This window comes from Lathyrus oleraceus, chromosome 3, assembly GCF_024323335.1.
Source record: "Lathyrus oleraceus cultivar Zhongwan6 chromosome 3, CAAS_Psat_ZW6_1.0, whole genome shotgun sequence".
Taxonomy (NCBI): Eukaryota; Viridiplantae; Streptophyta; class Magnoliopsida; order Fabales; family Fabaceae; genus Lathyrus; species Lathyrus oleraceus.
Genome location: NC_066581.1, coordinates 375,757,015 through 375,781,704, shown reverse-complemented (window position 1 = coordinate 375,781,704; position 24,690 = coordinate 375,757,015). Strand labels below are relative to the sequence as shown.

Genomic DNA, 24,690 nt, shown 5'->3' with positions numbered 1-24,690 from the left:
CTTTAAATAAAGTGCCCCATTTATGGTAAATCATTACCTAGTATTGGAACTACCATTTATACCATTTTCACACGCAACCTCAGCACAACCACTTCCATCTTCATCAAAATGTATCGACCATCTCTGCTAGGGCAACAAAAATACTTTCACAAGCTCAACAAAATGTCACAACATCCTTCATCTTCTGGTTCAAAACCTGCGCATAAAGCAAGAACACTATCCATGGATTTTCTTCATGAGGACATTTTGGAAGTCATTGCCCTATCAGTAATCCCAGGCGACGCTCCTGGTCCATCCTCCACTTCAGGGCATACTCAAGGTAACAACTCTGATAACCCTACCTCTAAAGATGACATGCATCATACTGATCGTGTCATTAGAAACTTGGTCACGAGGATCCTAAATGAAGGAAACTCAGTCAAGGGAGTTTCGACTCCTCTGTCTAGAAGGGACCCATCACCTGAGGTGGAACCTCAAAATGAGAAAGATGATGATTCATCTAGGTCAGAGAAAGATATTACTGCTGAGGGACTGTGTTCTTTAGGGAAAACTGGGCAAAGTAAGAAACCTGTAGATGCTTCTCAGAAGCATGACTCTGGTACGAAAGTGGTTGACTTGGAAGAAGAAAGCTAAGATGATGAAGATGACACCTTGCTTCATCACTTGAAGCCAAGGGTTGCAAAGAGAATGAAGACCAGGAAAGGCAGGTCTGTGGCTGAGATGATGACAACCAAAACTAGTAAGAAGGCTACTGCTATAGGTCTTTCAAAGTCATGGAGTAAAGTAGAGGTCAAGAAGAGAAAGGTCAGAGAAAGTTTTGATTCAGAGGATGATGTTGAAGACGATGTCCCAGACATCTCTCCTGTCAAAAAGCAAACTGTTAGAAAATCCCCTGCCAAGGTTGCTGTTGTACATTTGAATAACATTTCCTTCCATCTGGAAGATGGTGCAGCCAAGTGGAAGTTTGTAATACAGAGGAGAGTAGCTGTGGAAAGGGAACTAGGAAAGGATGTTGTGGAAGTGAAGGAGGTTATGGATTTGATTAAGTTTGTTGGTTTAAATGAAAACAGTTAGTGCATTACCCAAATGTTTTGAAGGTCTTGTTAAGGAGTTTGTGGTGAACATCCTGGAGGATATTGCTGCAAGAACAACAAAGAGTTTTGCAAAGTGTTTGTTAGAGGAAGGTGTGTAAGGTTCTCCCCGACTGTGATCAATAAGTTCCTAGGAAGAGGAACAGAAGGTGCTGTTGAATTAGAGGCCACAGACAATGAAGTCTGTAGAAAAATCACTGCTGGACAGGTCAAGGAGTGGCCAAGTAAAAAGCATCTCTTTGATGGCAAATTAACTGTGAAATATGCTATATTGCATAAGATAGGGTCAGCCAACTGGGTACCAACAAACCACATCTCAAAAATCTCTAATTCTCTTGGAAGGATAATATATGCTATTGGAACCAAGCTTAATTTTGATTATGGAAGGTTCATGTTTGAACAAATTGTTAGACATGCTTCCACAAATGCAGTGAAGCTGCCAATTGTCTTTCCCTCAATAATTTGTGGGATAATTCTAAGCCAGCAACCTGGTATTTTGAGCACAAGTGATATCCCTAGTAGAAGAAAACCTCCATTGTCAGTTTATTACAAGTTATTTGAAGGCAGTCATGTCAATGACATTGTCATGACATCTGCGATGAAGAAGCCAGCCTCTCAAGGTGGCCTGATTGCTGAACTGAAAGAGATTTGTAAGGAATTGGAGACTGGGATAAGGGTGGATAAGGCTAGGAAAGAGGCTTTAGAGGTTCTAATTAATAGCTTGGAGCAAGGAGATATGGATAATGTTGGTGAAGCCAAGGAAACAGATGCCACACCTCAAGTGAGAGGTCTGATTCTCAAGACAAATCTAGTGGCAGTTCTGGATCTGAAGGTGAAGAAGATGCTAGCTCCTCAGACTGAGTTGTGGTGATGATGGTCCCCCTATTATAATGATGTCTATTTTGGATGCTTGGATGCTTTGATGTTTGCTGTTTGAGTCTTGTGTGGTCGTGTGAATTGTAAGCCATTCAATTCATCCATAGATGATTGAATTGGTCTGGTTTTTGAGTTGTAATTTGTCACTCTAAGCTTTTAAGCATGAGTGTGTGCCTACTTGATTGAAGCTTTTAAGTAAGATCAAGTGTGTGTCTTTGAAGAGTGTCTTCTTTTCATTGTAATTCTTGTTTTATATCATTGTTATGATTGAGGGGGAGTGAGTAGGATCTCATATCTAAGAGTTCTTAGGTAGAAGTCACATGGGTAGAGATTAGGTGAAAAGACTGTAACTTGAGGTTGTTTACTGAGAGTCTTTGAACTGATTCTATTTAGTGGATTTCCTTCCTGGCTTGGTAGCCCCCAGACGTAGGTGAGTTTGCACCGAACTGGTTTAACAATTGCTTGTGTCTCTTGCATTACTATTCTTTATCTTTTATCTTGTTTGTATTGTTCAGATATTAGTGTCGTGACATTACCTTCGACATCTCATATATGATACCAGAAATTCAAAAAGTAATCAAGTTAAAGTACACTCACCATTTTAGGGAAATGAGTAAGTTGTTGAACTTTAGTAACAACTACTCCAGCCTCCAATGCAGGAGTTGTCCTCCAGTTGAAACAATAGTGAACCTAATATTCATATACAAGATAATCATTGTACTGAAAAAACACGAACATGTTAAAATAATAATATTCTAAAATTTAAAAAATAAACAAAAAATTCATTATTTTTAATAACTACCCTAATTCCTGGAGTCCATTTCCAACCAATGCAAGTTTCTTTTTGTCTGACAATGATATCAAAGCTTGTTTGCTTCCTGTTTCGCAACAATAGAGCAATAATAAATCCTTACACTTATCAAATAGAAAACACCACTAAAGGGTAAATAAAAACAATATTTTCTAAAAACATAAAGAATAATCTGATAAATAAACTAAATGCTAAATGACGATGTATGAATATATATGAACATGATTTTGAACATAATTCTGATGTGCTTGATTTGCGATTATATGAACCCTAATTGGGTTTTGACCTGTGAAATGTTAATGCTTATCTGACTTACTCGTTTCCCTGTACTCGATTTGCAAAAGCTCGGTCTTCAAGAATTCTATGATGTACATAAGCCCTCCAATTACGAGATCCAATCGAATTGAAGTATTCGGTCCAGAAAATATTGGAATTCCTTCTTCCTTAAGTCGATCTCCTTATTGGAGAACTACTGCGTGTCAGTAACTTAATGATGACAAACTTTTTCTCTTTCCTCGTCATGATGGTTTTTATGGGAACTCTAACTTGTCATCATTACACTTGTTCGATACACATTCTTGATTAATGCAAACTTATTTCAAATAAAAGGGTTCTTCTCCTCCTTTGTCTTTTCACCAAAGTTAGTGATACTTCCTCCAAGTGTTGCTGATGAATTTATTTACTTCATCAAATGTTCGCTCTTTCCGTAAACTCGAGTCCGAGGTAATATTTTATTTCCTTTCACGTAGGGGTGGCAAAACGGGTCCGGCCCGTTGGATATACATGTTTTATCCGCACTTTAGTGCGGGGCGAGCCAAGGGTTTATGCCTTCACCCTCTAATTTTTCTGCCCCTCCCCGCCCCGTTTTCTTCGCGGGCTTTTGCAGACACAACCATTTACATAAATTTTTGTGTTTTTAAACTTAAAAGATGAAGTGCCCACGGGCTTTCCTTGCCCCACCCTCACTTTTTTGCATGGTGGGCATAGGTTTCAGACCAGCATCCTCAATTATGCCTACCCCTCTCCGCCCCATTTTCTTGCGGGCTTTTGCGGGGCGGGCTTAAATTGGGCGGGCATGCCCATTTGTCACCCCTACTTTCACACTCTTTTTTTTACTCTTTGTTATGGCTTTAATACGAGATTACGATCATTCGGGTGAGTCCTCGATTTTCCTTACTGCTAATGAGATAAATAGGATTTGGAATGAGTGTGTGAAAGAGTATGAGGGTCATTTGAGTCGAGTGGAATTTGACCAAATTATTAGAGAAGTTTATAGTGAGACTCTTTTGTCTAGTAGTAATACTGACTTAGAGTCGTCGTCATCAGGTTTTCTAGATACTCTAATGAAGACAGCAGGATCCTTGATTGACAAAGAGGTTGTAAGCTATGACCACAACGTCATTGATAACAACAAGCTTTATTCTAATAATATAGTCTCTTCCATCGGGAACAAGGAAAATGTTGTCTTAGAACCTTGTGTGGTTAGTGAGAGAGTCTGTATTACTCGGCCAAAAGAAGTGTCTGATGAGTATTTATATTTCTACTCAGGGGTGATCGAGGACTTCAAGGTTCGTATCCCTTTTACTGATTTTGAATCTAATCTCCTCGAAACCCTAAATATAACCCCTTTTCAGTTACACCCAAATGGTTGGGCTTTTATCAAGGCCTTTGAACTAGTTTGTGATGCGGTAGATATAACACCTACCATTGGATTATTTTTCTCATTCTTTAAGTTGAAGGGAGTGGGAAAAGGAGGTTGGGTTTCCCTCAACGAGATTCCAGATAAAAGCTTCTTTCAAGCTTATACTATCAATTATAAGGGGTTCAAGTATAAGTTCCTTCGAATGAAGAGTGGACTCATTCCAATGCTCAAGCCAGTAAAAAAGTGAAAAGTAAAGTTTAAATGGGAAAAAAAATTGAATCCCCGAAGAATGGAACACTCTTCTATAAATAAGATAATTGTTTAGCAACCAAACAGTGTGTAATATGGTTAGGCGTCAAATCATTCTCAATTGTCGGAATAACACTTACGAAATAGATTCAACCTCGAGAGAGAAAAAGATTTTACCTACCATTCATCAAATATTGCCATGCATCGTAATTAAGTTCCCACATCTTTAAGCCTCATGGGTGCTATAAAACATAAAGAAACCGTAATAAAATATTATGGTAAAATCAATATATGAATTTATAGAAACTGATTTTAATCTATTAGGTTATGTTTAAAGGTGAGTAAAACCTCTGGTCTAACTGAAGTCCAGGCAACTTGAAGCCTCTGGCATAATCGGCTGTGATCGGGTAACTTTTAATAAAACCTCTGGCCTAACTAAAGTTCAAGCAACTTGAAGCCTCTAGAATAATTGACTATGACCGGGTAAATTTTAATAAAACCTCTGGCCTAACTGAAGTCTAAGCAACTTGAAGCCTCTGGCATAATCGGTTACGGGCTAGCAACGCTTAATAATATCCTTTGATATATATTTAAACAGCAATACCTTGGGGCTCTAAACTTCGATCATTTAAAATTAACACACATATGAATTTAAATGGTATGGACAATTTGTCACCCGCATAATATTCAACCTATCTTAGTCTAGAATCTCCCAGACTCTGTGATCAAGACAATATAATTGTGCCAACCCACGAGGTCGGCCATAAAACTGTGACTCAAATAATAAGACAAACAAGATAGGTGAAGTCAAAGGAGCACACAAAATGGAAAATAAATAACTTCATCCACAAGAGCCTTTTAAAAACACTTAATTATTTGGAAAACAAAATATTGTTCAAAAGGTACAAAGTGCACATCACCATTGATGACCAATAGAAAAAACTTAAGTAAATTCAAATTTGATGCTTGTTCGCCTGAGCTTCCGATATTGGATTATAATCCATCATGTCCTTCAAGCCTTCTACTTCAGGAGAAGCTTCTTCCATGTCGACTAGCTTCCGGTCCACCACAATTTTGAAGAAATCCATCTTTGACACATCCATGTATGATGCAATGCATAAAGGTTGGGCTTTGGCCCTCTCAAAGGATTCGTCACCAGCGGAAAGAAAATCCACATGGACATCTTGTAGTGACTTCTTCAAAGTCTCGTTATGAGTCCTAGATTGCTATATCTCTTGAGTTAAGCCAACATTAGTTGCCTCCAGTTCTGAGCACCTGGTTGCCACGATTTCCTTATGCTTAGTTATTTCCAATAATTGAGATTAATACATTTCATTTTGCTTCATCATATCCAATAGTTGTTTGGTTCATTCTTCTACACGAGTAGTTTGGGCTTTCAAGTCATCCTTTGACTAGTTTATCTCTTTGTTAAGACGAATCTCATTTTGTTCATGCACGTCACCCACTTCGAATAAACCCATAGTCATACTGGCACATCTCATCAAGTATTCCACAAGATTTTGGGTCAATTGTTGAGCACTAATAGACATTACCTTTTCGACATCCTTAGTGGCATTCAAATGATCATAGAGGATCCTTAACCCGTCAAAATTATTGGACCAAAACTTAAACTCGGAGGAAGATTTAGATTGATGACTACTACATGAATCTTGCATAAGAATGGTAATTATCAAGTCAGCCTGACTGGCATTATCACTCACCAGGATGTTCATTTTCTTTGGAGAATTGGGTTTTGGATCCTCGAAAGTAAGGACAAAGTTCGGTTGGGGCTTCGATATGATAGGAGCCACTTTAGCAACATCCAACTTCTTTAATTTATTGGCTCGGGTCTGGATGCCCGTAAGGTCACTCTTGGAAACTGATTGATCTCCATGCCTTGCCCTAGCCTCGACCATTAACTTCTTCTATTCTGAGAGTTTGATATTTGCCATGTTAGCTGAAATAAAAGAGTTAGGGTTAGTAAAAAGGATGAATAATGACATCATACTAGAGTGATAAGTAAACATGTGGACGTTACCCAAAAAATTAAAATTTTGTAAGGGTCATCAACCATCTATAAAAGATCTTTGACTTTCACTACCCGAAAAGCATCCAAAATGGCCAAAGATTGAATTTCTAAATCATTCTATTTGTCATAGTCAAAACCATAGACATGCAAAGGGTTGTCCGACCAATAAATCGGGAAATGATGGTTCCCATCTAAATCATACATAACCAGGGACATATTGTCCCACTTTTAACTCAGACAAATTTTTCTTTAAAACTCTTATAGTTAGTGGTATAAACTTGAGGGAAGCTCTTTCCCGAAATTCCACTAAGGGAAACCCAACCTTTTTTTTCTTCACTCTTTAACTCGAAGAACGTTGAGAATAAACCTAATGTCGGTGTTATGTCCATTGTGTATCAAACAATCTCAAAAGCCTTAATAAAGCCCCGCCCATTAGGGTGTAATTGTGAGGGGGCTATGTTTAGGGTTTTGAGAAGATCAGATTCGAAGTCGGTAAATAGAAAATGCACTTTTAAGTCTTCAATAAATCTTGAATAAAAATAACAATATGCATCTAACACTTATTTGGGACGAATGGTGCACACCCTTTCACCAACTACGTAGGGTTCCAATATAACATTCTCTTCATTTCCAGTAGAAGATATTGAAGTAGTGGAACAAAGCTTCAAGATGTAGCTTTCATCGACAATATTGTGGTCGTAACTCAAAACCTTCTATCAAAGATTATGTTGCTTTCATCTGAATATCCAAAAAACCCAAGGAGGAAGACTCCAAATCAACGTTATTAGTAGGTGAAAGGATTTTTCCATAGACTTCTCTAATAATTCAATGGACAACATGACTTTGTTTGTTGTCTTTGGTGCTTCCCCTTTAGTGAAGTGATAGATAACCTTTATTAAAAACTTTGTTTGTCCGACTTCCACGATCAGTGAGCTTAAAATATCCAATACTTGCTTACAAAACCTCCATGGTGTGCTTAACTGGTCATGTATGAGAGGGTGATGACCTATATTTAAATTGACTTCGACCCTTCCATCTTCATCCTTCGATATCTAACTAGCACCAATTCGAGTTATGTGTACATCCCAAAAATTTAGTTTGACCAACCAAGCTATAAGATCGACGAAGCCTATTTATGTACATGAGTTCTTTGAAGTCGAGTTGGTGACAGTGAAGTATGATGAGGATAATAATTCGGATAGCCGTGTTGTCATCTACTAATCGGAATCCGGTTAGGGTATCAAAATAAGCAAGATAGAGCCGACCTCATGTAAATCAGAATGATCTAGTTCGTACTAATCGTATTCGATGACAATGTTATAATGACATTTGAGGGATCGTATGAAACAGTTACGAAATGATACATTAAAATAAGGGAGTTATAATTTTTGAAGAGGCAAACATTATATAGAAATCATACGGGCAAAAACGTTTTGGATAAATATATTTATGAGGAATATGAAGGGTAAAAACGTGGGAAGAAAGAAGAAGTTGGGATCTATAAATAGGAGAAAGATTAGAAGGTATAGGATAGGCAAAAGCGAGATAAGAAATACATAACAGACACTCCAACCAATCATTTTAGGCTCTCCTTGACTGAAAACAAGGAAGTCAACCTTTTAACGTTTTTAGCCTCGGTAAAACTTCAGTTGGACAATGTCGGGATCATCTCCAAACAAGGAAGTCAACCCATAGTGGGGCCTCGGTAAAACTTGCCCAGGCCATACAAAATCACCATCAAAAGCATTAAAACTTCAGTTGGACAATGTCAGGATCATCTCCCAGCCAAAGCGATCCACCTCTGCCACCAGATATAGCTTAGTTGCTCATTGTGGTGGAAGTACTTCGTCAGCAAAATCAAGCCTTACAATACAATGTCCAAGTTTTGAAAACACAAAGCCTACAAGAAGGGAATGTAGAGGAGGGGCCTCTCGATTCTCAGCCTTTATCCGAAGCTATCTTGGATAATCAAGTCCTAGAGAACTTCAAGCCACCGTCACTAGTATCTTTCAATGGTAAAACTGATCCACAAGAGCATATTATTGCCATCAGTAACCAAATTGCAATAGTAGGGGCTTCTGACTCACTCAATGTAAGCTCATGGTCAGGACCTTTAAAGAGGGTGCTCTACGATGGTTCATGAGTTTACCCAGATGCTCAATCATCAGCTATCGAGATTTAACTAAGAAAATGGTACAACATTTTTCAGCAAGTAAACTTAGGAAAGTGTCAACTACCAATTTGTTCAATATCCAACAGGGGTACTCGGAATCCCTCAGAGAGTATCTAGAAATGTTCAATGAAGAAACTATCAAAGTTCCACATCCAAATCAATAAATGTCCGTGAGATCATTTCAACACGGTCTTAAAGCAGGGCAATTCAATGAATCCCTAGCTCAAAAGCCGACATCCAACATGCATGAAGTTATTACCATAGCAGAATGCTACAAAAAGGGGGAGGAAAGTAACATGGAGAAAAGATCCCGAGAAGCCAAAGAAAAGGTGCGAGCTAAGGAAGACGAATTCAGGCATATGAATAATTATCATATTTCTAGAATCTGAGATCGGTCAATTGTGAGGTCTTCCTGATGTCCAACTAACAAAGAAGCTGAGTACACGTTGTTAAAGGCCAGACAAGCAGATGCCCTAAAAGAAGTTTACCATATCAAGTTACTCCCTATACCCGGATGACCAAAAAGGATATATGATGTGATGGGAAAAAATGGCAACGTATGGTGCGCATACCACATAATCCAAGGATACTGTACACAGAATTGTCATCAACTAAAACATATTGAGGCCTTAATTCATAGGGGTCAGTTGCTATCCTATTTTAAAGAAGGCGGGGGATAGTCGGAAAAAATGAGTCCTCCCCGAGAAGATATCATCTCAGATAACCCTATATAAAAGAAAGGGAATATCATATATGAAGTACACATGACTCATCATACATTAACCACCATTGTTGGAGGATTTGCAGAAGAAGGATAAATCATTTTGGCTTGAAATAGATATGCTTGGACAGTGATGCACATCAGGTAGAAGTCACCTTTAAAAGAGAGAGACAACCAGACCATAATCACATTCTCTAAAAGAGATGTTAAAGGAGTGTTACCCCACGAAGGTGACCCGATGGTGATCAAAGTGCAAATCCAGAACTGGAACGTGAAACGTGTTCTAATTGACCTGGGAAGTTCGGCAGATGTTTTGTACTTGGAAGCATTTAAGGGAATGCACATTGATATCATCGAGTTGTTGCCCTTTAAAGGTTTGTTAGTCTGATTCTTAAGAGAACTGATGAAGGTGATGGGACATTTTCCTGCGATAACTACTTCTAATAATGGAGAAAACGCGAAAAATGTTCTGGTGAGGTATTTAATTATCGATGTTGTATCTCCCTACAATGTTATTGTGGGCAAACCCTCATTCAATGCTTTGGAGGTAGTGTTGTCCACTATGTGCCTCACGTTAAAATACCCTCTAAAAGATGGTCGGACATGAATAATAAAGGGTTATTGAGGGATAGCAAGGAAATCTTATGAAGATAGTCTGAAGCTTAAGAAGAGAAGTCACACCGACGAGCCAGTCAAAGACGATCAGGTAAAAGTGAACTTAGTTAACATCAACCCAAGGTAAGATCCAGTAGAGGGTAGTCTTACACCTATTAAGGATGTAAAGATAGTACATATTGGTATTCAATCATCGTAAACAACTCAAATTGGCTCTAGTTTATCCCCTAATAAAGAATCTGAGATCATCATATTATTAAGGGAGAACGTACACCTGTTCACGTGGAAACCGACAAATATGCCTGGTATTGACCCCAGCGTAGTTTGTCACCATCTAGAACTAGATTTGGCCATCGAACCAATAACACATAGAAAGTGGAATAAGAGCAAAGAAAAGAGAAGGGTTGTAGAAGATGAAATCAGAAAGCTCATGAAAGTCAACTTTGTTAAGGAGATCAGGTACCTGACATGGTTAGTTAACCTAGTTATGGTGAAGAAGAAGTCAGGAAAATGGAGAATGTGTACAGACTTCACCGACTTAAATAAAGAGTGTCCAAAAGATCCCTACCCACCTCCTCACATTGATCGACTCATTAACGGGGCTTCTGGTTTTCGTCTTCTTAGCTTTTTGGATGTCTACTCAGGATACAACAAGATTCGGATGAATCCACTAGATGCCCCTAAAACAACATTTATGACTAATAAGAATAATTACTATTATGAGGTGATGCCCTTTAGGATAAAAAACACAGGGACTACCTACTAGAGACTGATGGATATGGTGTTCGCTTCACATATAGGACGAAATTTGGAGGTGTACATGGATGATATGGTGGTAAAAATCCTGGAAGATAGGAAGCATGTTGAGGACTTAGAAGAAGCATTTGCATCAATTCGAGGCTACAACATGAGGCTAAACCCGGACAAATGTACGTTTGGAGTACAAGTGGGAAAATTCGTTGGATTTATGTTAACCGACTAAGGAATAGAAGCGAACCTGGATAAATGTCAGTAAATCATTAACATATGGAGTTAGTCGACAGTAAAAGAGGTACAATAGTTAAAAGGGTGTTTAGCCGCATTATCTCATTTTTTTTTATCTTGCTCAAGGGATAAGTCGGTCCATTTCTTCATTGCGGTAAGAAAATCAATGAAATTCTAGTGGACGGAGGAATGTGAAAAGGATTTTAAAGAGGTAAAGTGTTTCTTATCCGCACCCCCCATTTTGGTACGACCTTGGGAGAGTCAAACATTTATCCTATACTTAGCAGTATTGGATAAAGCTATGACTTCGATATTAGTTCAGGAGACCAAGGAAGGAGAAAAAATGGTATATTTTGTTAGTAAGGTGCTGAAAGGAGCAGACTTATGTTACCAGAAGATTCAACGTCTTGCGTTGGAAGTAGTGATCACAACCCGAAAGTTGAGATACTATTTTCAAGGATACTCCATTATCGTCAAAACTAAATATCATATTAAACAAGTCTTGAAAAATTTAGATTTAGTGGGAAGAATGGTCACCTGGGTGATAGAGTTGTTGGAATATGATATAAAATTTGCACCTCGAGGTAGCATTAAGTCTCAAATCCTCGCAATTTCTGGAACGAGTTGAGTGCTTCGGTTTCAGAAGAATCATCGTGCAAATGGACTTTATTTGTTGATGGATCCTATAATCCCAAAGGATGAGGAGTCAGGATAATGCTAGAAGGACCGAGTGACCTAATGTTTGAATACTCTTTATGTTTTATTTTTCAAGCTAGTAATAACCAGGTAGAATACAAAGCTTTAATTGCAGGAATAAAGTTAGCAAGAGAGGTCGGAGCAATGCATTTACTGGTCTAAACTAACTCTCAGTTGATCACCAACCAAGTCAAGGGAGAATTTCAGACAAAGGATCTGTCGTTGGTCAAATATTTGCAAAAAGCTCTTAAGATGTCCCAAACATTCGAAGAGTTTGTGATAAATCAGATCCCATGGGATAGAACACCATATTCAATCTCTTGGCACGATTAGCAAGTACCAACGACACTAGGTTAAACAAAACAGTAATTTAAGAAACCTTGGAAACGCCAAGTACAAAAGTGGAAGAGGTAATGACACTAAATGAGGTTAGGGGATGGATATCACCTATCATTCGGTACTTAACTCAGAATGAACTACCTAAAGAAGAAATAAAAGCCAAGCATTATAAAAGGATATCTGTAAGGTACCTCATTGTGGCTTACCACTTGTACAAGATAGGTAGACCGACTTCTATGTTGAGGTGCATCTCGGAAGGAGACCCGGTTTTTGTCATGAAAGAGGTAAATGAAGGAATTTATGTCAGTCACTTCGGAGGAAGGGCACTATCAGGAAAAATACTTAGAGCAAGATATTACTGGCCAAGCATGTTGCAGGATTGTGCATAATTTGTAAGCTGGTGTGAAAAACGTCAGGTGTTTGCTCATTTTATTCATTCTCCTACAGAAGTGTTGCATTCAGAGTTTTCATCATGGCTGTTTTATCAATGTGGGGCATATTTCCTAGGTCCATTTCCTATGGCAGTCGGACAACTAAAATTCTTAATAGTGGTTGTCGATTACCTCACTAAATGGGTGGAGGCAGAAGTCGTGGCACGAATCACAACAGAAAAGGTATGTCAGTTCTACTGAAGGAACATAATATGTCGTTTTGGGTTGCATTCAACTACTCAGGAGACTCCTTTTAGGATGGTTTACGACGCTGATACAATGATACCAGTTGAGATCAATATGCTGACATGGAGACTTCTAACTTTTGATGAAAGCATCAACTCATAACATTTGGTCAATTCAGTGGACTTAATGGACGAAATCAGGGAAATACCCACACCAGAGAATTCGTAGCCAAACATAGAATTGCTCGGAGGTTCAGTGTCAAAGTAAGGCAAATGGGATTTCATGAGGGAGACTTGGTGGTAAAAAGAGTGATTGATCCCACGAAGAAACTCAAGTTAGCTCCGAATTGGAAATGACCCTACCGTGTTCGTCAGAGGTTAATTAATGGGGCTTATAAGTTAGAAAGCTTATAGGGTGTTGAAATACACATGACTTGGAATGTAACTAGTCTTAAATTTTATCTCAGTTAGACTATGTAATAAAGGTATTGAATAAGAGTTATGGGGATGCACTCTTTTACCTTGCAAGGGAAAAATATTTTTAATGAGGCACCTATAGTTAAAATAAATGTCTTTATAAAAGAAAATCCTAGGACATGATCCAGGAAAAAGTCCAAGCAACTCATGCCTCTGGCATAATCGGTTGCAGTCGGGTAACGTTTAATAAAACCTCTGGTCTAATTCAAGTCTAAGCAACTTGAAGCCTCTAGCATAATCGGTTGCTTCTGGGTAACGTTTAATAAAACCTATGGCCTAACTAAAGTCCAAGTAACTTGAAGCCTATGACATAATCGGCTATGGCCGGATAATGTTTAATAAAACCTCTGGCCTAACTGAAGCCCAAGCAACTTGAAGCCTCTGGCATAATCGACTGTGTCCGGGTAACGTTTAATAAAATCTCAAGCCTAACTGAAGTCCAAACAACATGAAGCCTCTGGCATAATCGGCTGCCACTGAGTAACGTTTAATAAAACATATGGCCTAATTGATGTCCAAGCAACTTGAAGCTTCTAGCATAATCGGCTGCGGTCGGGTAACATTTAATAAAACCTCTGACCTAACTGAAGTCCAAACAACTTGAAGCCTCTGGCATAATCGGTTGCGGTCGGGCAACGCTTAATAAGAGCCTCTGATTTTCATTTAAACATCAACCCCATGGGGCTCTGAACGTCGATCGTGTAAAATTAACACACCTATGAATTTAAACGGTATGAATAATTTGTCATTGGCAGAATATCCGACATATCTTGGTCTAGAATCTCTCGGACTCTGTGATCAAGACAATATAATTGTGCCTACCCACGAGGTCAGCCATAAATTGTTTGGTAGGAAAACAAAATATTGTTCAAAAGGTACAAACTACACATCACCATTGATGGCTAACAAAAAAAAAACATAAGTAAATTCAAATTTCATTCTCGTTCGCCCGAGCTTCTGATATTGGATTATAACTTGTCATGTCCTTCAAGCCTTATGCTTCAAAAGAAGCTTCTTCCATGTCGACTAGCTGCCCGTCCACCACAGTTTTGAAGAGATCCATCCTTGACACATCCAGTTCTGGTGCAATGTAGAGAGCTTGGGCATTGTCCCTCTCAAAGGCTTTATCACTGGCGGAAAACAAATCCACCTGGGCATCTTGTAGCAATTTCTTCAAAGTCTCGTTAAGAGTATGAGATTACTATATCTCTTGAGTTAAGTCGACATTAGCTGCCTCCAGTTCCGAGCACCTGATTGCCACAATTTCCTTCTACTTAGTTATTTCTAATAATTGAGATTTTAGCATTTTCTTTTGCTTCTTCATCTCTGAGAGTTGTTTGGTCAATTCCTCTACACGAGTAGTTTGGGCTTTCAAGTCATCCTTTGACTGGTTCATCTCTTTGTTAATACGAATCTCATTTTGTTCATGCGCGTTGCCCACTTCAAATAAACCCTAGTCATAATGGCACATCTCATCAAGTATTCCCCAAGATTTTGGGTCAATTGTTGAGCACCAATAGACTTTACCTTTTCGACATCCTCAGTGGCATTCAAATGATCGTAGAGGAACCTTAACCCGTCAAAGTTATTGGACCAAAACTTAAACTCTGAGGAAGGTTTAAATTGATGTCTACTACCTAAATCTTGCATAAAAGTGGTAATTATCAAGTCAGCCCGACTGACGTTATCACTCATAAGAGTGTTCATTTTTTTTGGAGAATTGGGTTTTGGATCCTCGGAAGTAAGGACAAAGGTCGATTGAGGCTCCGATATGACAGGAGCCACTTTAGAAACATCCAACTTCTTTCGTTTATGGGCTCGGGTCTAGATGCCCGTAAGGTCACTCTTGGAAATTGATTGATATCCACGCCTCGCCCTAACCTCAGCCATTAACTTCTTATGTTCAGAGAGTTTGAGATTTGTCCTGTTAGCTGAAATAAAAGAGTCAGGGTCAGTAAAAGGGATGACTAATGACATCATACTAGAGTGATAAGTAAACATGTGTACGTCACCCAAAAAATAGAAATTTGTTCGGAGTCGTCAATCATCTGTAAAAGATCTTTAACTTTCACTACCCGGAAAACATCTAAAACGGCCAAAGATCGAATTTCCAAATCATTTGGTTTGTCATAGTCAAAACCATAGACAAGCAAAGGGTTGTCCGACCAATAAATCGAGAAACGATGGTTCCCATCTAAATCATACATAACCAGGGGACATCTTCTCCCACTTTTAACTCAGACGAATTTGTCTTTAAAACCCTTATAATTAGTGGTGTAAGCTTGAAGGAAGCTCTTTCCCGGAATTCCACTAAAGGAAACTCAACCTCCTTTTTATGCACCCTTTAACTCGAAGAACGAGAATAAAAAACCTAATATCGGTGTTATGTCCATTGTGTCATAAACAATCTCAAAAGCCACAATAAAGCCCCATCCATTATGGCGTAATTGTGAGGGGGAAATGTTTAGGGTTTTGAGAAGATCATATTCGAAGTTGGTAAATGAAAAACGGACTTTAAAGTTTTCAATGACTCCTGAGTAAAATTAAAAATAGTCATCCAACACTTCATTGGGATGAATGTTGTACACCATTTCACCAACTACTCAGGGTTCCAATATAACATCCTCTTCATTTCCAGTAGAAGAGATTGAAGTAGTGGAGCGAAGCTTCGAGATGTAGCTTTCATCGACAATACTGTGGTCGCAACTCAAAAACTCTTTGTCTATCAAAGATCCCGTTTCTTTCATCTGAATATCCAAAAAACCTGAGGAGGAAGACTTCAATCAACATTACTAGTATGTGAGGGGATTTCGTCATAAACTTCTCTAATAATTCAGTCAAAATCCGCTTTCTTTGTCCGAACATTTCAACCTTTCAGATCTCATGCTCGAGGGATTTATGTACATCCCAAAAAATTAGTTTGACCAACCGAGGTATAAGATCCACGAAAGCCTATTTGTGTACACGAGTTTTTTGAAGTCGAGTTGGTGAGAGCCGGATATGATGAGGCTAACAAGTCAGATAACCGTGTTGTAATCTACTAATCAAAATCCGGTTAGAATATCAAAATAAGCAAGACGAAGCCGATCTTATGTAAACCGGAAATGATCTTGTTGTACTAATTGGATATGATGACAATGTTATAATGACATTCGAGGGTTTCATATAAAACAATTACAAAATGATACATTAAAATAGAGAAATTATAATTATTGAATAGATCGAACGTTATATATCAATTATAGGACGACATACTTTTGGACATATAATATGAAGAATAAAAACTTAGTGAAAAAAGAAGGAGGCTGAGACCTAACTAAAAGGGTAAAGGACTAAAAAAAAACAAGATAAAAAATACATAACAGATACTTCAACGGAAGAATTTAAATTCTCCTTAATTAAAAAAATTATTTTAAAAAAAATAAATATTACAAAAGAAATCAAATCAATTTTATTAGTTTGAAGTAAATCTTGAAATTTATTTTTATGTCTTGACATATATATCTTCCGGACGATCTCTCTCAGTTGCTAGACAGTCGTGTCGGTGTGAGAAATTATACCAAGCATTCTTTTTCTCTGTTACGCATCAATAAGTAACTTTCTACTTTGTCTATTTTTATTTTCTAACAAAAGTACTGAGTACCTTGGAATCTATGCACCAATCTAGATATTTTCTTTTTACACAAACGGCTAGTTTTTTTCTCCCTGTTTCTGCTAATTCGTACAATATGTTACCTTTTCAGACTCACTAATTCACCACCACCAACTTTTCCTCTCCTTCTTCGAAACTCACCCAATGCTCATATGTCTACTGTTGGATTGATTACGCAACATCGATAATTAATTTGAAAATTCAGCATTGATTATTAATGAGTATAAAGTATATATTTAAACAGAATTACTAGAAATATATTTGGAAAATAAATAAGAGAAAATAAAATATGCACAGTATATATATATATCTAGAGAGTTTATATAGAAAGATAAAAAAAATACACCAACAGTTTTATATTATTAATTTTTAAAACTATTATTTTAATCTCTTATATAAAATAATCTCTTATGTATTTTATGATAGAAAAAAAACATTATCTTTATTTCTTTTCTCTGTCGTTTTCCCTTTACAATTTCTTTCAACGATGAAAGTTGAGACAAGTGAAAAAAAAAAGTAAAATATTCTCTCAAAAAGTAGTCGTTGCTTTGTTCAACTCATTAATGACATTTTTTCCACTTTATTAAACAACCCTAAACTCATTTCATCTTCCCATACACACAAACAACACAGCACCCGTTTCCAGGTTCCATCCATTTCTTCATCTTTTATCCTTCAACTTTGTGATTTTCTTTTTTCTCTACTCTTATCAACAACATTGAAACTACAGAGTAGAAAAACAGCATAACAAACAAACAAACACAAATATAGTCACATTTCACACCTTCTAAACCAGGCAAAATAAAAACATACCAGAAACATTTAAATGGCTCTGCTTCTCATCCTTCTGTTCTCCCTTCTATTCAACAACATATCAGGTAAGAACCAACAAATACCACTTAGTTTATTCTTTCTACTCTCTTATATATTTATTGACTAACTACTAACTAGTCTATTTTATTTATGTTTCCTTAACAGATATCTCCGGCTTCTCATCTCAACCCGGAATCTGCTACGGACAACTCGGAAACAACCTACCAACACCCTCAAAGTCAATTCCACTAATCAAATCCCTAAACACAAAACGCATCAAACTCTACGACACAAACCCACAAATCCTAACCTCCTTAAAAAACACCAACCTCCAAGTCTCAATCATGCTCCCTAACGAACTCATCACCAACATCTCCGCAAACCAGACGCTCTCCGACCAATGGATCAAATCCAACGTCGTACCTTTCTACCCACAAACCCTAATCCGTTACCTTCTCGTAGGTAACGAAATCATTTCCTCAACACCAAACACAACATGGCCTCACCTCGTACCTGCGATGCGACGAATCAAACACTCGTTGAAGAAACTCAGAATCAAAAAAATCAAAGTCGGTACTTCTTCCGCTATGGATGTTCTAGAAACTTCTTTTCCACCTTCAAACGCTGCGTTTCGGAAAGATATAGCGGTTCGGGTTATTAAACCCATGCTCCGTTTTTTGAACCGGACCAAGTCTTTTTTCTTTTTAGATGTTTACCCGTTTTTTCCATGGAGCTCCGACCCGGTTAATATTAACTTGGATTACGCTTTATTTAGAGGTGATAATGTTAATTTTACTGTTACGGATCCGGGTTCGGGTTTGGTTTATACGAATTTATTTGATCAGATGGTTGATTCGGTTTATTTTGCAATGGAGAAACTCGGGTTTCCGGATATTAGGATATTTATAGCGGAAACGGGTTGGCCCAATGGAGGTGACATTGATCAGATTGGTGCTAATGTTTTTAATGCTGCGACTTATAATCGAAATTTTGTTAAAAAAGTTATGAGAAAACCGGTAGTTGGGACTCCGGCTCGACCGGGTTCAATTCTTCCGAGTTTTTTATTTGCTTTGTTTAATGAGAATCAAAAACCGGGTCCAGGCACGGAGCGGCACTTTGGGTTGTTGTATCCAAACGGGTCTAAGGTTTATGAGATTGATCTCTCCGGGGAGACACCAGAGTCGGAGTTTCCAGTGCTTCCTCCGCCGGAGAATAATGAGGCGTATAAGGGGAAGATTTGGTGTGTGGCGGCGCGTGGGAGTAATACAACGGCTTTGGGGGAGGCTTTGTCGTATGCTTGCTCACAAGGAAACCGGACTTGTGACCTGGTTCGACCGGGCAGAGAGTGTTTTAAACCCGAATCGGTTTTTTGGCATGCTAGCTATGCTTTTAGTTCTTATTGGGCGCAGTTTAAGAAAATTGGAGGAACTTGTTATTTTAATGGGCTTGCTACTCAAACTGCGAAGGATCCAAGTAAGTGCTTTTTTATTAAGCAAAATAGTTAAGCCACTTAATTTTTTTAATTATACTTTGCCATTATTTTGTGCTTATATTTTTTTATCTTGGTATTTGTTAATTTTTGTAGGTTATGGATCTTGCAAGTTTCCAAGTGTGACTCTTTGAAGGATGAGTTAAATCATGAAATGTAATTCTATTCATTGTCATAGTTTTAATTATTCATTAGTTGACATTTCTATGATAGAAAATGTATACTTTGATTGTAGTTCGATATGTTGCTTTCATTTCATCAATGCCGGTTCTTCCTAATAGTAACATTGAACCTGCAAAGGAGGAACTTACATTGATGAATGATTTTGAGTACTTGCATAGCAATGGTAGCCATCATTTTGAAATCATATTAATTGTATTTTCACTTAAATAACAATTCTATAGAATTATAATTAATAAGAATATTTTAATAAATAAATTTTAATTTGTCATTTGTAATTAATACTCCCTCCGTTTCTTTTTAAGTGTCGTTTTAGAAGATTTTTTTTGTTCCTATTTAAGTGTCGTTTTGATGTTTTAATGTTACAATTTGTCAATTATACCCTTACTATTTAAATAACTCAACTTTATATTTTCCATAAATTTTTCTTTCTTAATATATGTAATAACTCACTCCACATTTTCCATAAAATTCTCTTTCTTAATACGTACTCTCATTCCCATACATAACTCCCATTCCTATTCAAAGTATTGGCTGGTCAATAAAAATTAAATTCAAATGATAGCTTCCAATGTTACATAGAAAAATGTATTAGCATTAAATTTTGTCAAAGGAACAAATTTACCAATTGTAGACTTAAAATTCTATAAAAAGGATCAGTAGCATTGTTTAAATTATCAAGTGCAAAACAAAAGAGCTCTGGTGGAAACAACAAAAGACTCCATGGATGTTCAAAAAAAAGAAAGAGTGGAAGACTCATTGGAGCAAGAAGAAGGAGAAATAGTGGAAGACTCTTTTGACAAGATACAAGAACAAGATGACAACGAAGATGAAGTATTATCAAGAGTTGTATTGGATTTTGATTTAAATGAAGAGGCAGATTATGAATTTGATTTGAACAAATTTCCTGAAGAAGAAGAAGAAGAAAACAGAAAAGAATCTTCCCACCATGTTGAGTTTCGACCTGTGATAAAAAAGATGATAAAAAAACTTCTTCCAAAATTTTATTGAAAAATATTTGTGAACTAAGTATGGAGTATCTATTTTAGATTTGGCTTAAGTGCATAAGGTATAAGAGTTGTTATTTAAGAAGTCATTGTTATTGTTTTTTTTATTTACTCCTTGTTATTGCTTAATAAGTATGGAGAAGAATTCCTTGTTATTGCTTTTTTTATTGATACAATTTAGGAACTGCATTTCTTACGTTCATTCTTATTGTATTTTTTTTATTGAATTCCTATATTTGCTAAAGTTTTGGAACTTAACTTGTTACGTGCAGGAACATTATTTTTTTATGGCTAAAGTTTAGGAATTTAAAAAAAAAAAAAACTCTATTTGAAATTTTCAAATGTGACTACATCCCAATTACAATAAGTATTACTCCATGTTTAAGTAATTTTTGACTTCTTGTACTAATATTGGATCACACTTAATTTGAATTGGTAGTTGTCCTACTCTTTCAAGCCTTTCCTTATTTACATGAGGAATTTTATATTTATTGGAACCTTTCTCTTTCATGATCTCTATCATGCATAGTTGCAATGATACAAATATACGATTGGACTTAATTGAAGGAAAATTTTCAAATGACTTCACCACTGCACTGATAAGTTCATCAATAGTTTTCGGTGCTTCCTTGTATTGCAATGATTGTATAGCCGAGAAAAAACCAAGGTCTAAGATATTCAAATCTGGAGAGTTTGCAGGCTGACACATTAAACGAATATCAAACCCATCCTTGGTGGCAGCTTCACGGAATAAAGGATCATCATGGTTTATATGCGTCCTTGCGTTATCCTGCTGGATAAATATTGTTGACTCAAATTCATCTCTTGGCCATTTTTCTCTTATAGCGGGTAGAACTTTGTCAATAAGGAATGATCTTACCACATCTCTATTTACCGTAGTTATTGCTTTTGTTACCATTGTTCCCGCAACTCTGTTAATACTTGACCTTATAGCCGGTTCATGGGTAACAAACGGAAAAACACCAATTTTACCCGAAAAAGTTTCATTTTCTTCTGAGTCAAATCGTGGTCGAGTTTGAGCAACTAAGAACATAACTTTGGCAATGAAATTTTTGCTCTTACATGTCCGATATGGCTCATCTTCATCTGGGAGCAAATAATACTTCTCGGATTTTTTAGTCATATAAAACCATTTTTCATCAATATGAATAATATTGTGCATGCTCTTAAACATTGGATCATGTGGTGTACCTTCAAGCATTGATAAACAAAATTCCAGCCTAGATATTTTGTTTTCTTCTTTCAACAGTGGTTTTATGGCATTTGAATTACGCCGTATAGCCCCTGATTTTATAAGCCTGAACACCGATGTTGGATTGGTTTTCAACGCAAAAGCTAAAGATCGAATGTTTGTTCTTTGACTGAAAGGAAGTTCATGAATTTGATTCTCATCAATTGAAATTCTCTTACGTCCACAATTTTTTGTCTTCCTATGAGAGACATCACGTGTTTCACTTTCTTTTGCTCTTTTCCAAATACGTTGAACAGTTCTTAGAGGAACCGAATTTGATGAAGCCACCTCATTTGTAGCTCCTTTACGTAATTTTCCATCAACGCTTTTTTGTAGTAGCTCATGATAAATATACATGCGTTCTTCATTGCTTAAGATTCTTAATCTCTTTTTTTCTCTAGGTTCTGCTTCAACATTTTCTGCAATATACACTGTAAATTTTTTAAAAAACAAAACGATTACTAGAAACAAGCAAAACTTAGATTTGAATTACGCCACAATATGATTCCACCATTATTTTACATAAAAACATGAGATAAAAACATGAGATAAATTATAGGAATTAAAAGTAACCAAACACACATGAAATTAAAAAATATACCTGTGTCATTGTTTGTTTCAACCTCCTCTTGTAAGTTATCTTCACAGGACTCATCAATATTATTGGTTGCTTCAAACTCCTCTTCTAAGTTATCTTCATCAAACTCATATAACTCAAATATATGTTGGTTTGTTAATGATGTTTCTGTATCACTATCTAAATCCATATTTTATGAGTTGTAAATATTTTGAACTTATAATATGAAACCATACTATATGTACTACTGGTTTTAATTTTTCGGTGGGAAACTTAAGTTTTTATTAAAATAATTGGAGGGAATATTTTTTCCTTTAGCCATTCATTGAAACAATAAGCAATAAGTTTTCCTTTAGCCATTAATGAAAATGCAAGCAGTACGTATTCCTATAGCAAGCAATATTAATTCCAAAAATTTAGGAGTAGTTGAAAAATGCAACGGAAGAGAGAGAGAGTTATGTGGAGAAAATTATGGAATTAGTTATTTGAAGTAAATAATTTAATGAGTACTTATATTAATGAATTTTATTTAGAAAGAGAAAGTATATGGTGGATTAAAATGAGGGTACAATGGGAAAAAAATTATAACAATTCATTTATCTTGGTTGGAGAGCTTTATGCTAAAACGACACTTAAAAAGAAACGGAGGGAGTATAAAATAAGAAATGTATTAATTTGGACACGAAACAATGTTCCAAACTAGGTTGCTTTCCATATCCTTCCAGCATTTAACAATGTTATTCTATATGTTAGAATCAAGGGACTTCACTTCACTAAAGTTTTCAGAGAGAAAGAAAAGATATTTAGAACATAGTTGTTCTTGAACACACAAAAAAGTTTATTTGTGATTGCTTGATCCAAATATGTTACAAGAGATATCCTTTTATAGGTAAGGAGGAGCATAAAGGACAAAAGCAACACTATTTACAAGCATGTCATTATAGAAATGTCTTTTTTAAAAGTCTGACACCCTTATCTCTAATGCATACATAATGGAATTACTTTTACACAAAAGGACGAGAAAATACTATTCATAAACATGTTTATGATCTATAAGGGATACTTGTCACCTAGTTTTTGAAAATGGATTCATGAGATGGGGACATGTTCTGAACGGATAAGTTCTCATCAGAAAAGCAATCTCCATAACGTGATGACTCATGTTGCCGGATGTCGTCCATCATGTAAGTGTGATCCATCAATTTCTATTAGCTTCTTCCACTTGTCCTTATGAGAATTCAGCTTCCATTGAAGAATTTGGATTTTGTTGTGTGACTTGAGTTGAGCTTTCTCCAACTTCTGGTCTTCTGAATTTTCCACGACTTATACAAGTTGTACTATCATCAAGATTCTTTGGGTCATAAAGATTGATGCAATTGACATATTCCATTAATTCCCTTGTGATTTTTAAATTGGGAGGATAATCATCAATTGTTTCCCCATAAGTGAACATAACTCTTACAATCAAGTAACTTTGTTTCGGGATCTGTCTGATAAGGCTTGTGTAGAAAGAAAACAGACTTGAGCTTGCTAATAGCTTCTAAGGCTAATCTTCTCTCTTTGACCTCGTCTATGACTGATTTTAATTGATTTCTCCACCATTGTAATGGAGAATACCATTCAAGAGTAGTCCAAATCAAGGACTTGTGGTTCTCGGGATTCATTATGTGTTGATACATGGCTTCAGTGGGAATAAGAACATGCATAAAATACACTACTGTGGCACACCAGATATATCATAAATGGTTTTTTGTGAATTTGATATTTGGGTTTATTAAAGTTGGTAGGAGGAAAGGTGTGTCAGGGAAATAAGGAGTATGATCCAGGAGTTTATTCCTTATGATTTTTGTCATGTAATAAAAGAGATTGTTCCCGGCATACTGTTTAAGCTGAGATGGTGAAGAGGAGACTGTTATTCTTGGAGGAAGATTTCTGGTTGTGGATGCATGAGCTGGTAGTGGTCTGAACATAAGAATCAAAGGGAAAGTGTGTTTGGTTGTGATGATCTGGACAGGTTTCATAGGTCGGGATAGTAGATCCGGAATCACATTTTGGATTCCTTTGATATGTTTTACGGAGAAATCATATCTAGAAAACCAATCTTTGAGGCGAAGGGTTTGAGGATCGGGTGACATCTTATTTTTGAATTCAAGGATCTTGGGAAAAGATGAATTATCCATCTGGACTTCAAACTGGTAACCTCTTAGGTGGAAGTCAAACTTTTGATTTCCCATTTTTACGGCGAGAGCTTCTTTGTAAGTGGTGTGATAGTGTTTTTCAGCTTCTTTAAATTGGCCGCTGACATGACCACAATAGTATCTTTTCCCCTCAAGTTCCTCTATCAAAACTGCTCCCCAATAGTGATTACTAGCATCGGTCTGCAGAATTCTTTTCCCATTTC

General features: G+C 36.8%; 2 protein-coding genes across 2 annotated transcripts; one reads left to right on the top strand and one right to left on the bottom strand.

Moving 5' to 3' along the window:
• Positions 1 to 17,508: 17,508 nt before the first annotated feature.
• Positions 17,509 to 19,640, top strand: LOC127127803 (probable glucan endo-1,3-beta-glucosidase A6). Its single transcript, XM_051057087.1, has 3 exons — positions 17,509 to 17,849; positions 17,950 to 19,257; positions 19,370 to 19,640. The coding sequence occupies exons 1-3, from the start codon at positions 17,798 to 17,800 to the stop codon at positions 19,405 to 19,407; spliced, it is 1,398 nt and encodes a 465-aa protein (XP_050913044.1). The 5' UTR covers positions 17,509 to 17,797; the 3' UTR covers positions 19,408 to 19,640.
• A 1,190-nt stretch (positions 19,641 to 20,830) lies between these two features.
• On the bottom strand, positions 20,831 to 22,921 carry LOC127131343 (uncharacterized). The gene is made up of 2 exons (XM_051060267.1): positions 22,314 to 22,921; positions 20,831 to 22,143 (listed from the first exon to the last, which is right to left on the bottom strand). The coding sequence occupies exons 1-2, from the start codon at positions 22,477 to 22,479 to the stop codon at positions 20,831 to 20,833; spliced, it is 1,479 nt and encodes a 492-aa protein (XP_050916224.1). The 5' UTR covers positions 22,480 to 22,921.
• Positions 22,922 to 24,690: the final 1,769 nt, after the last annotated feature.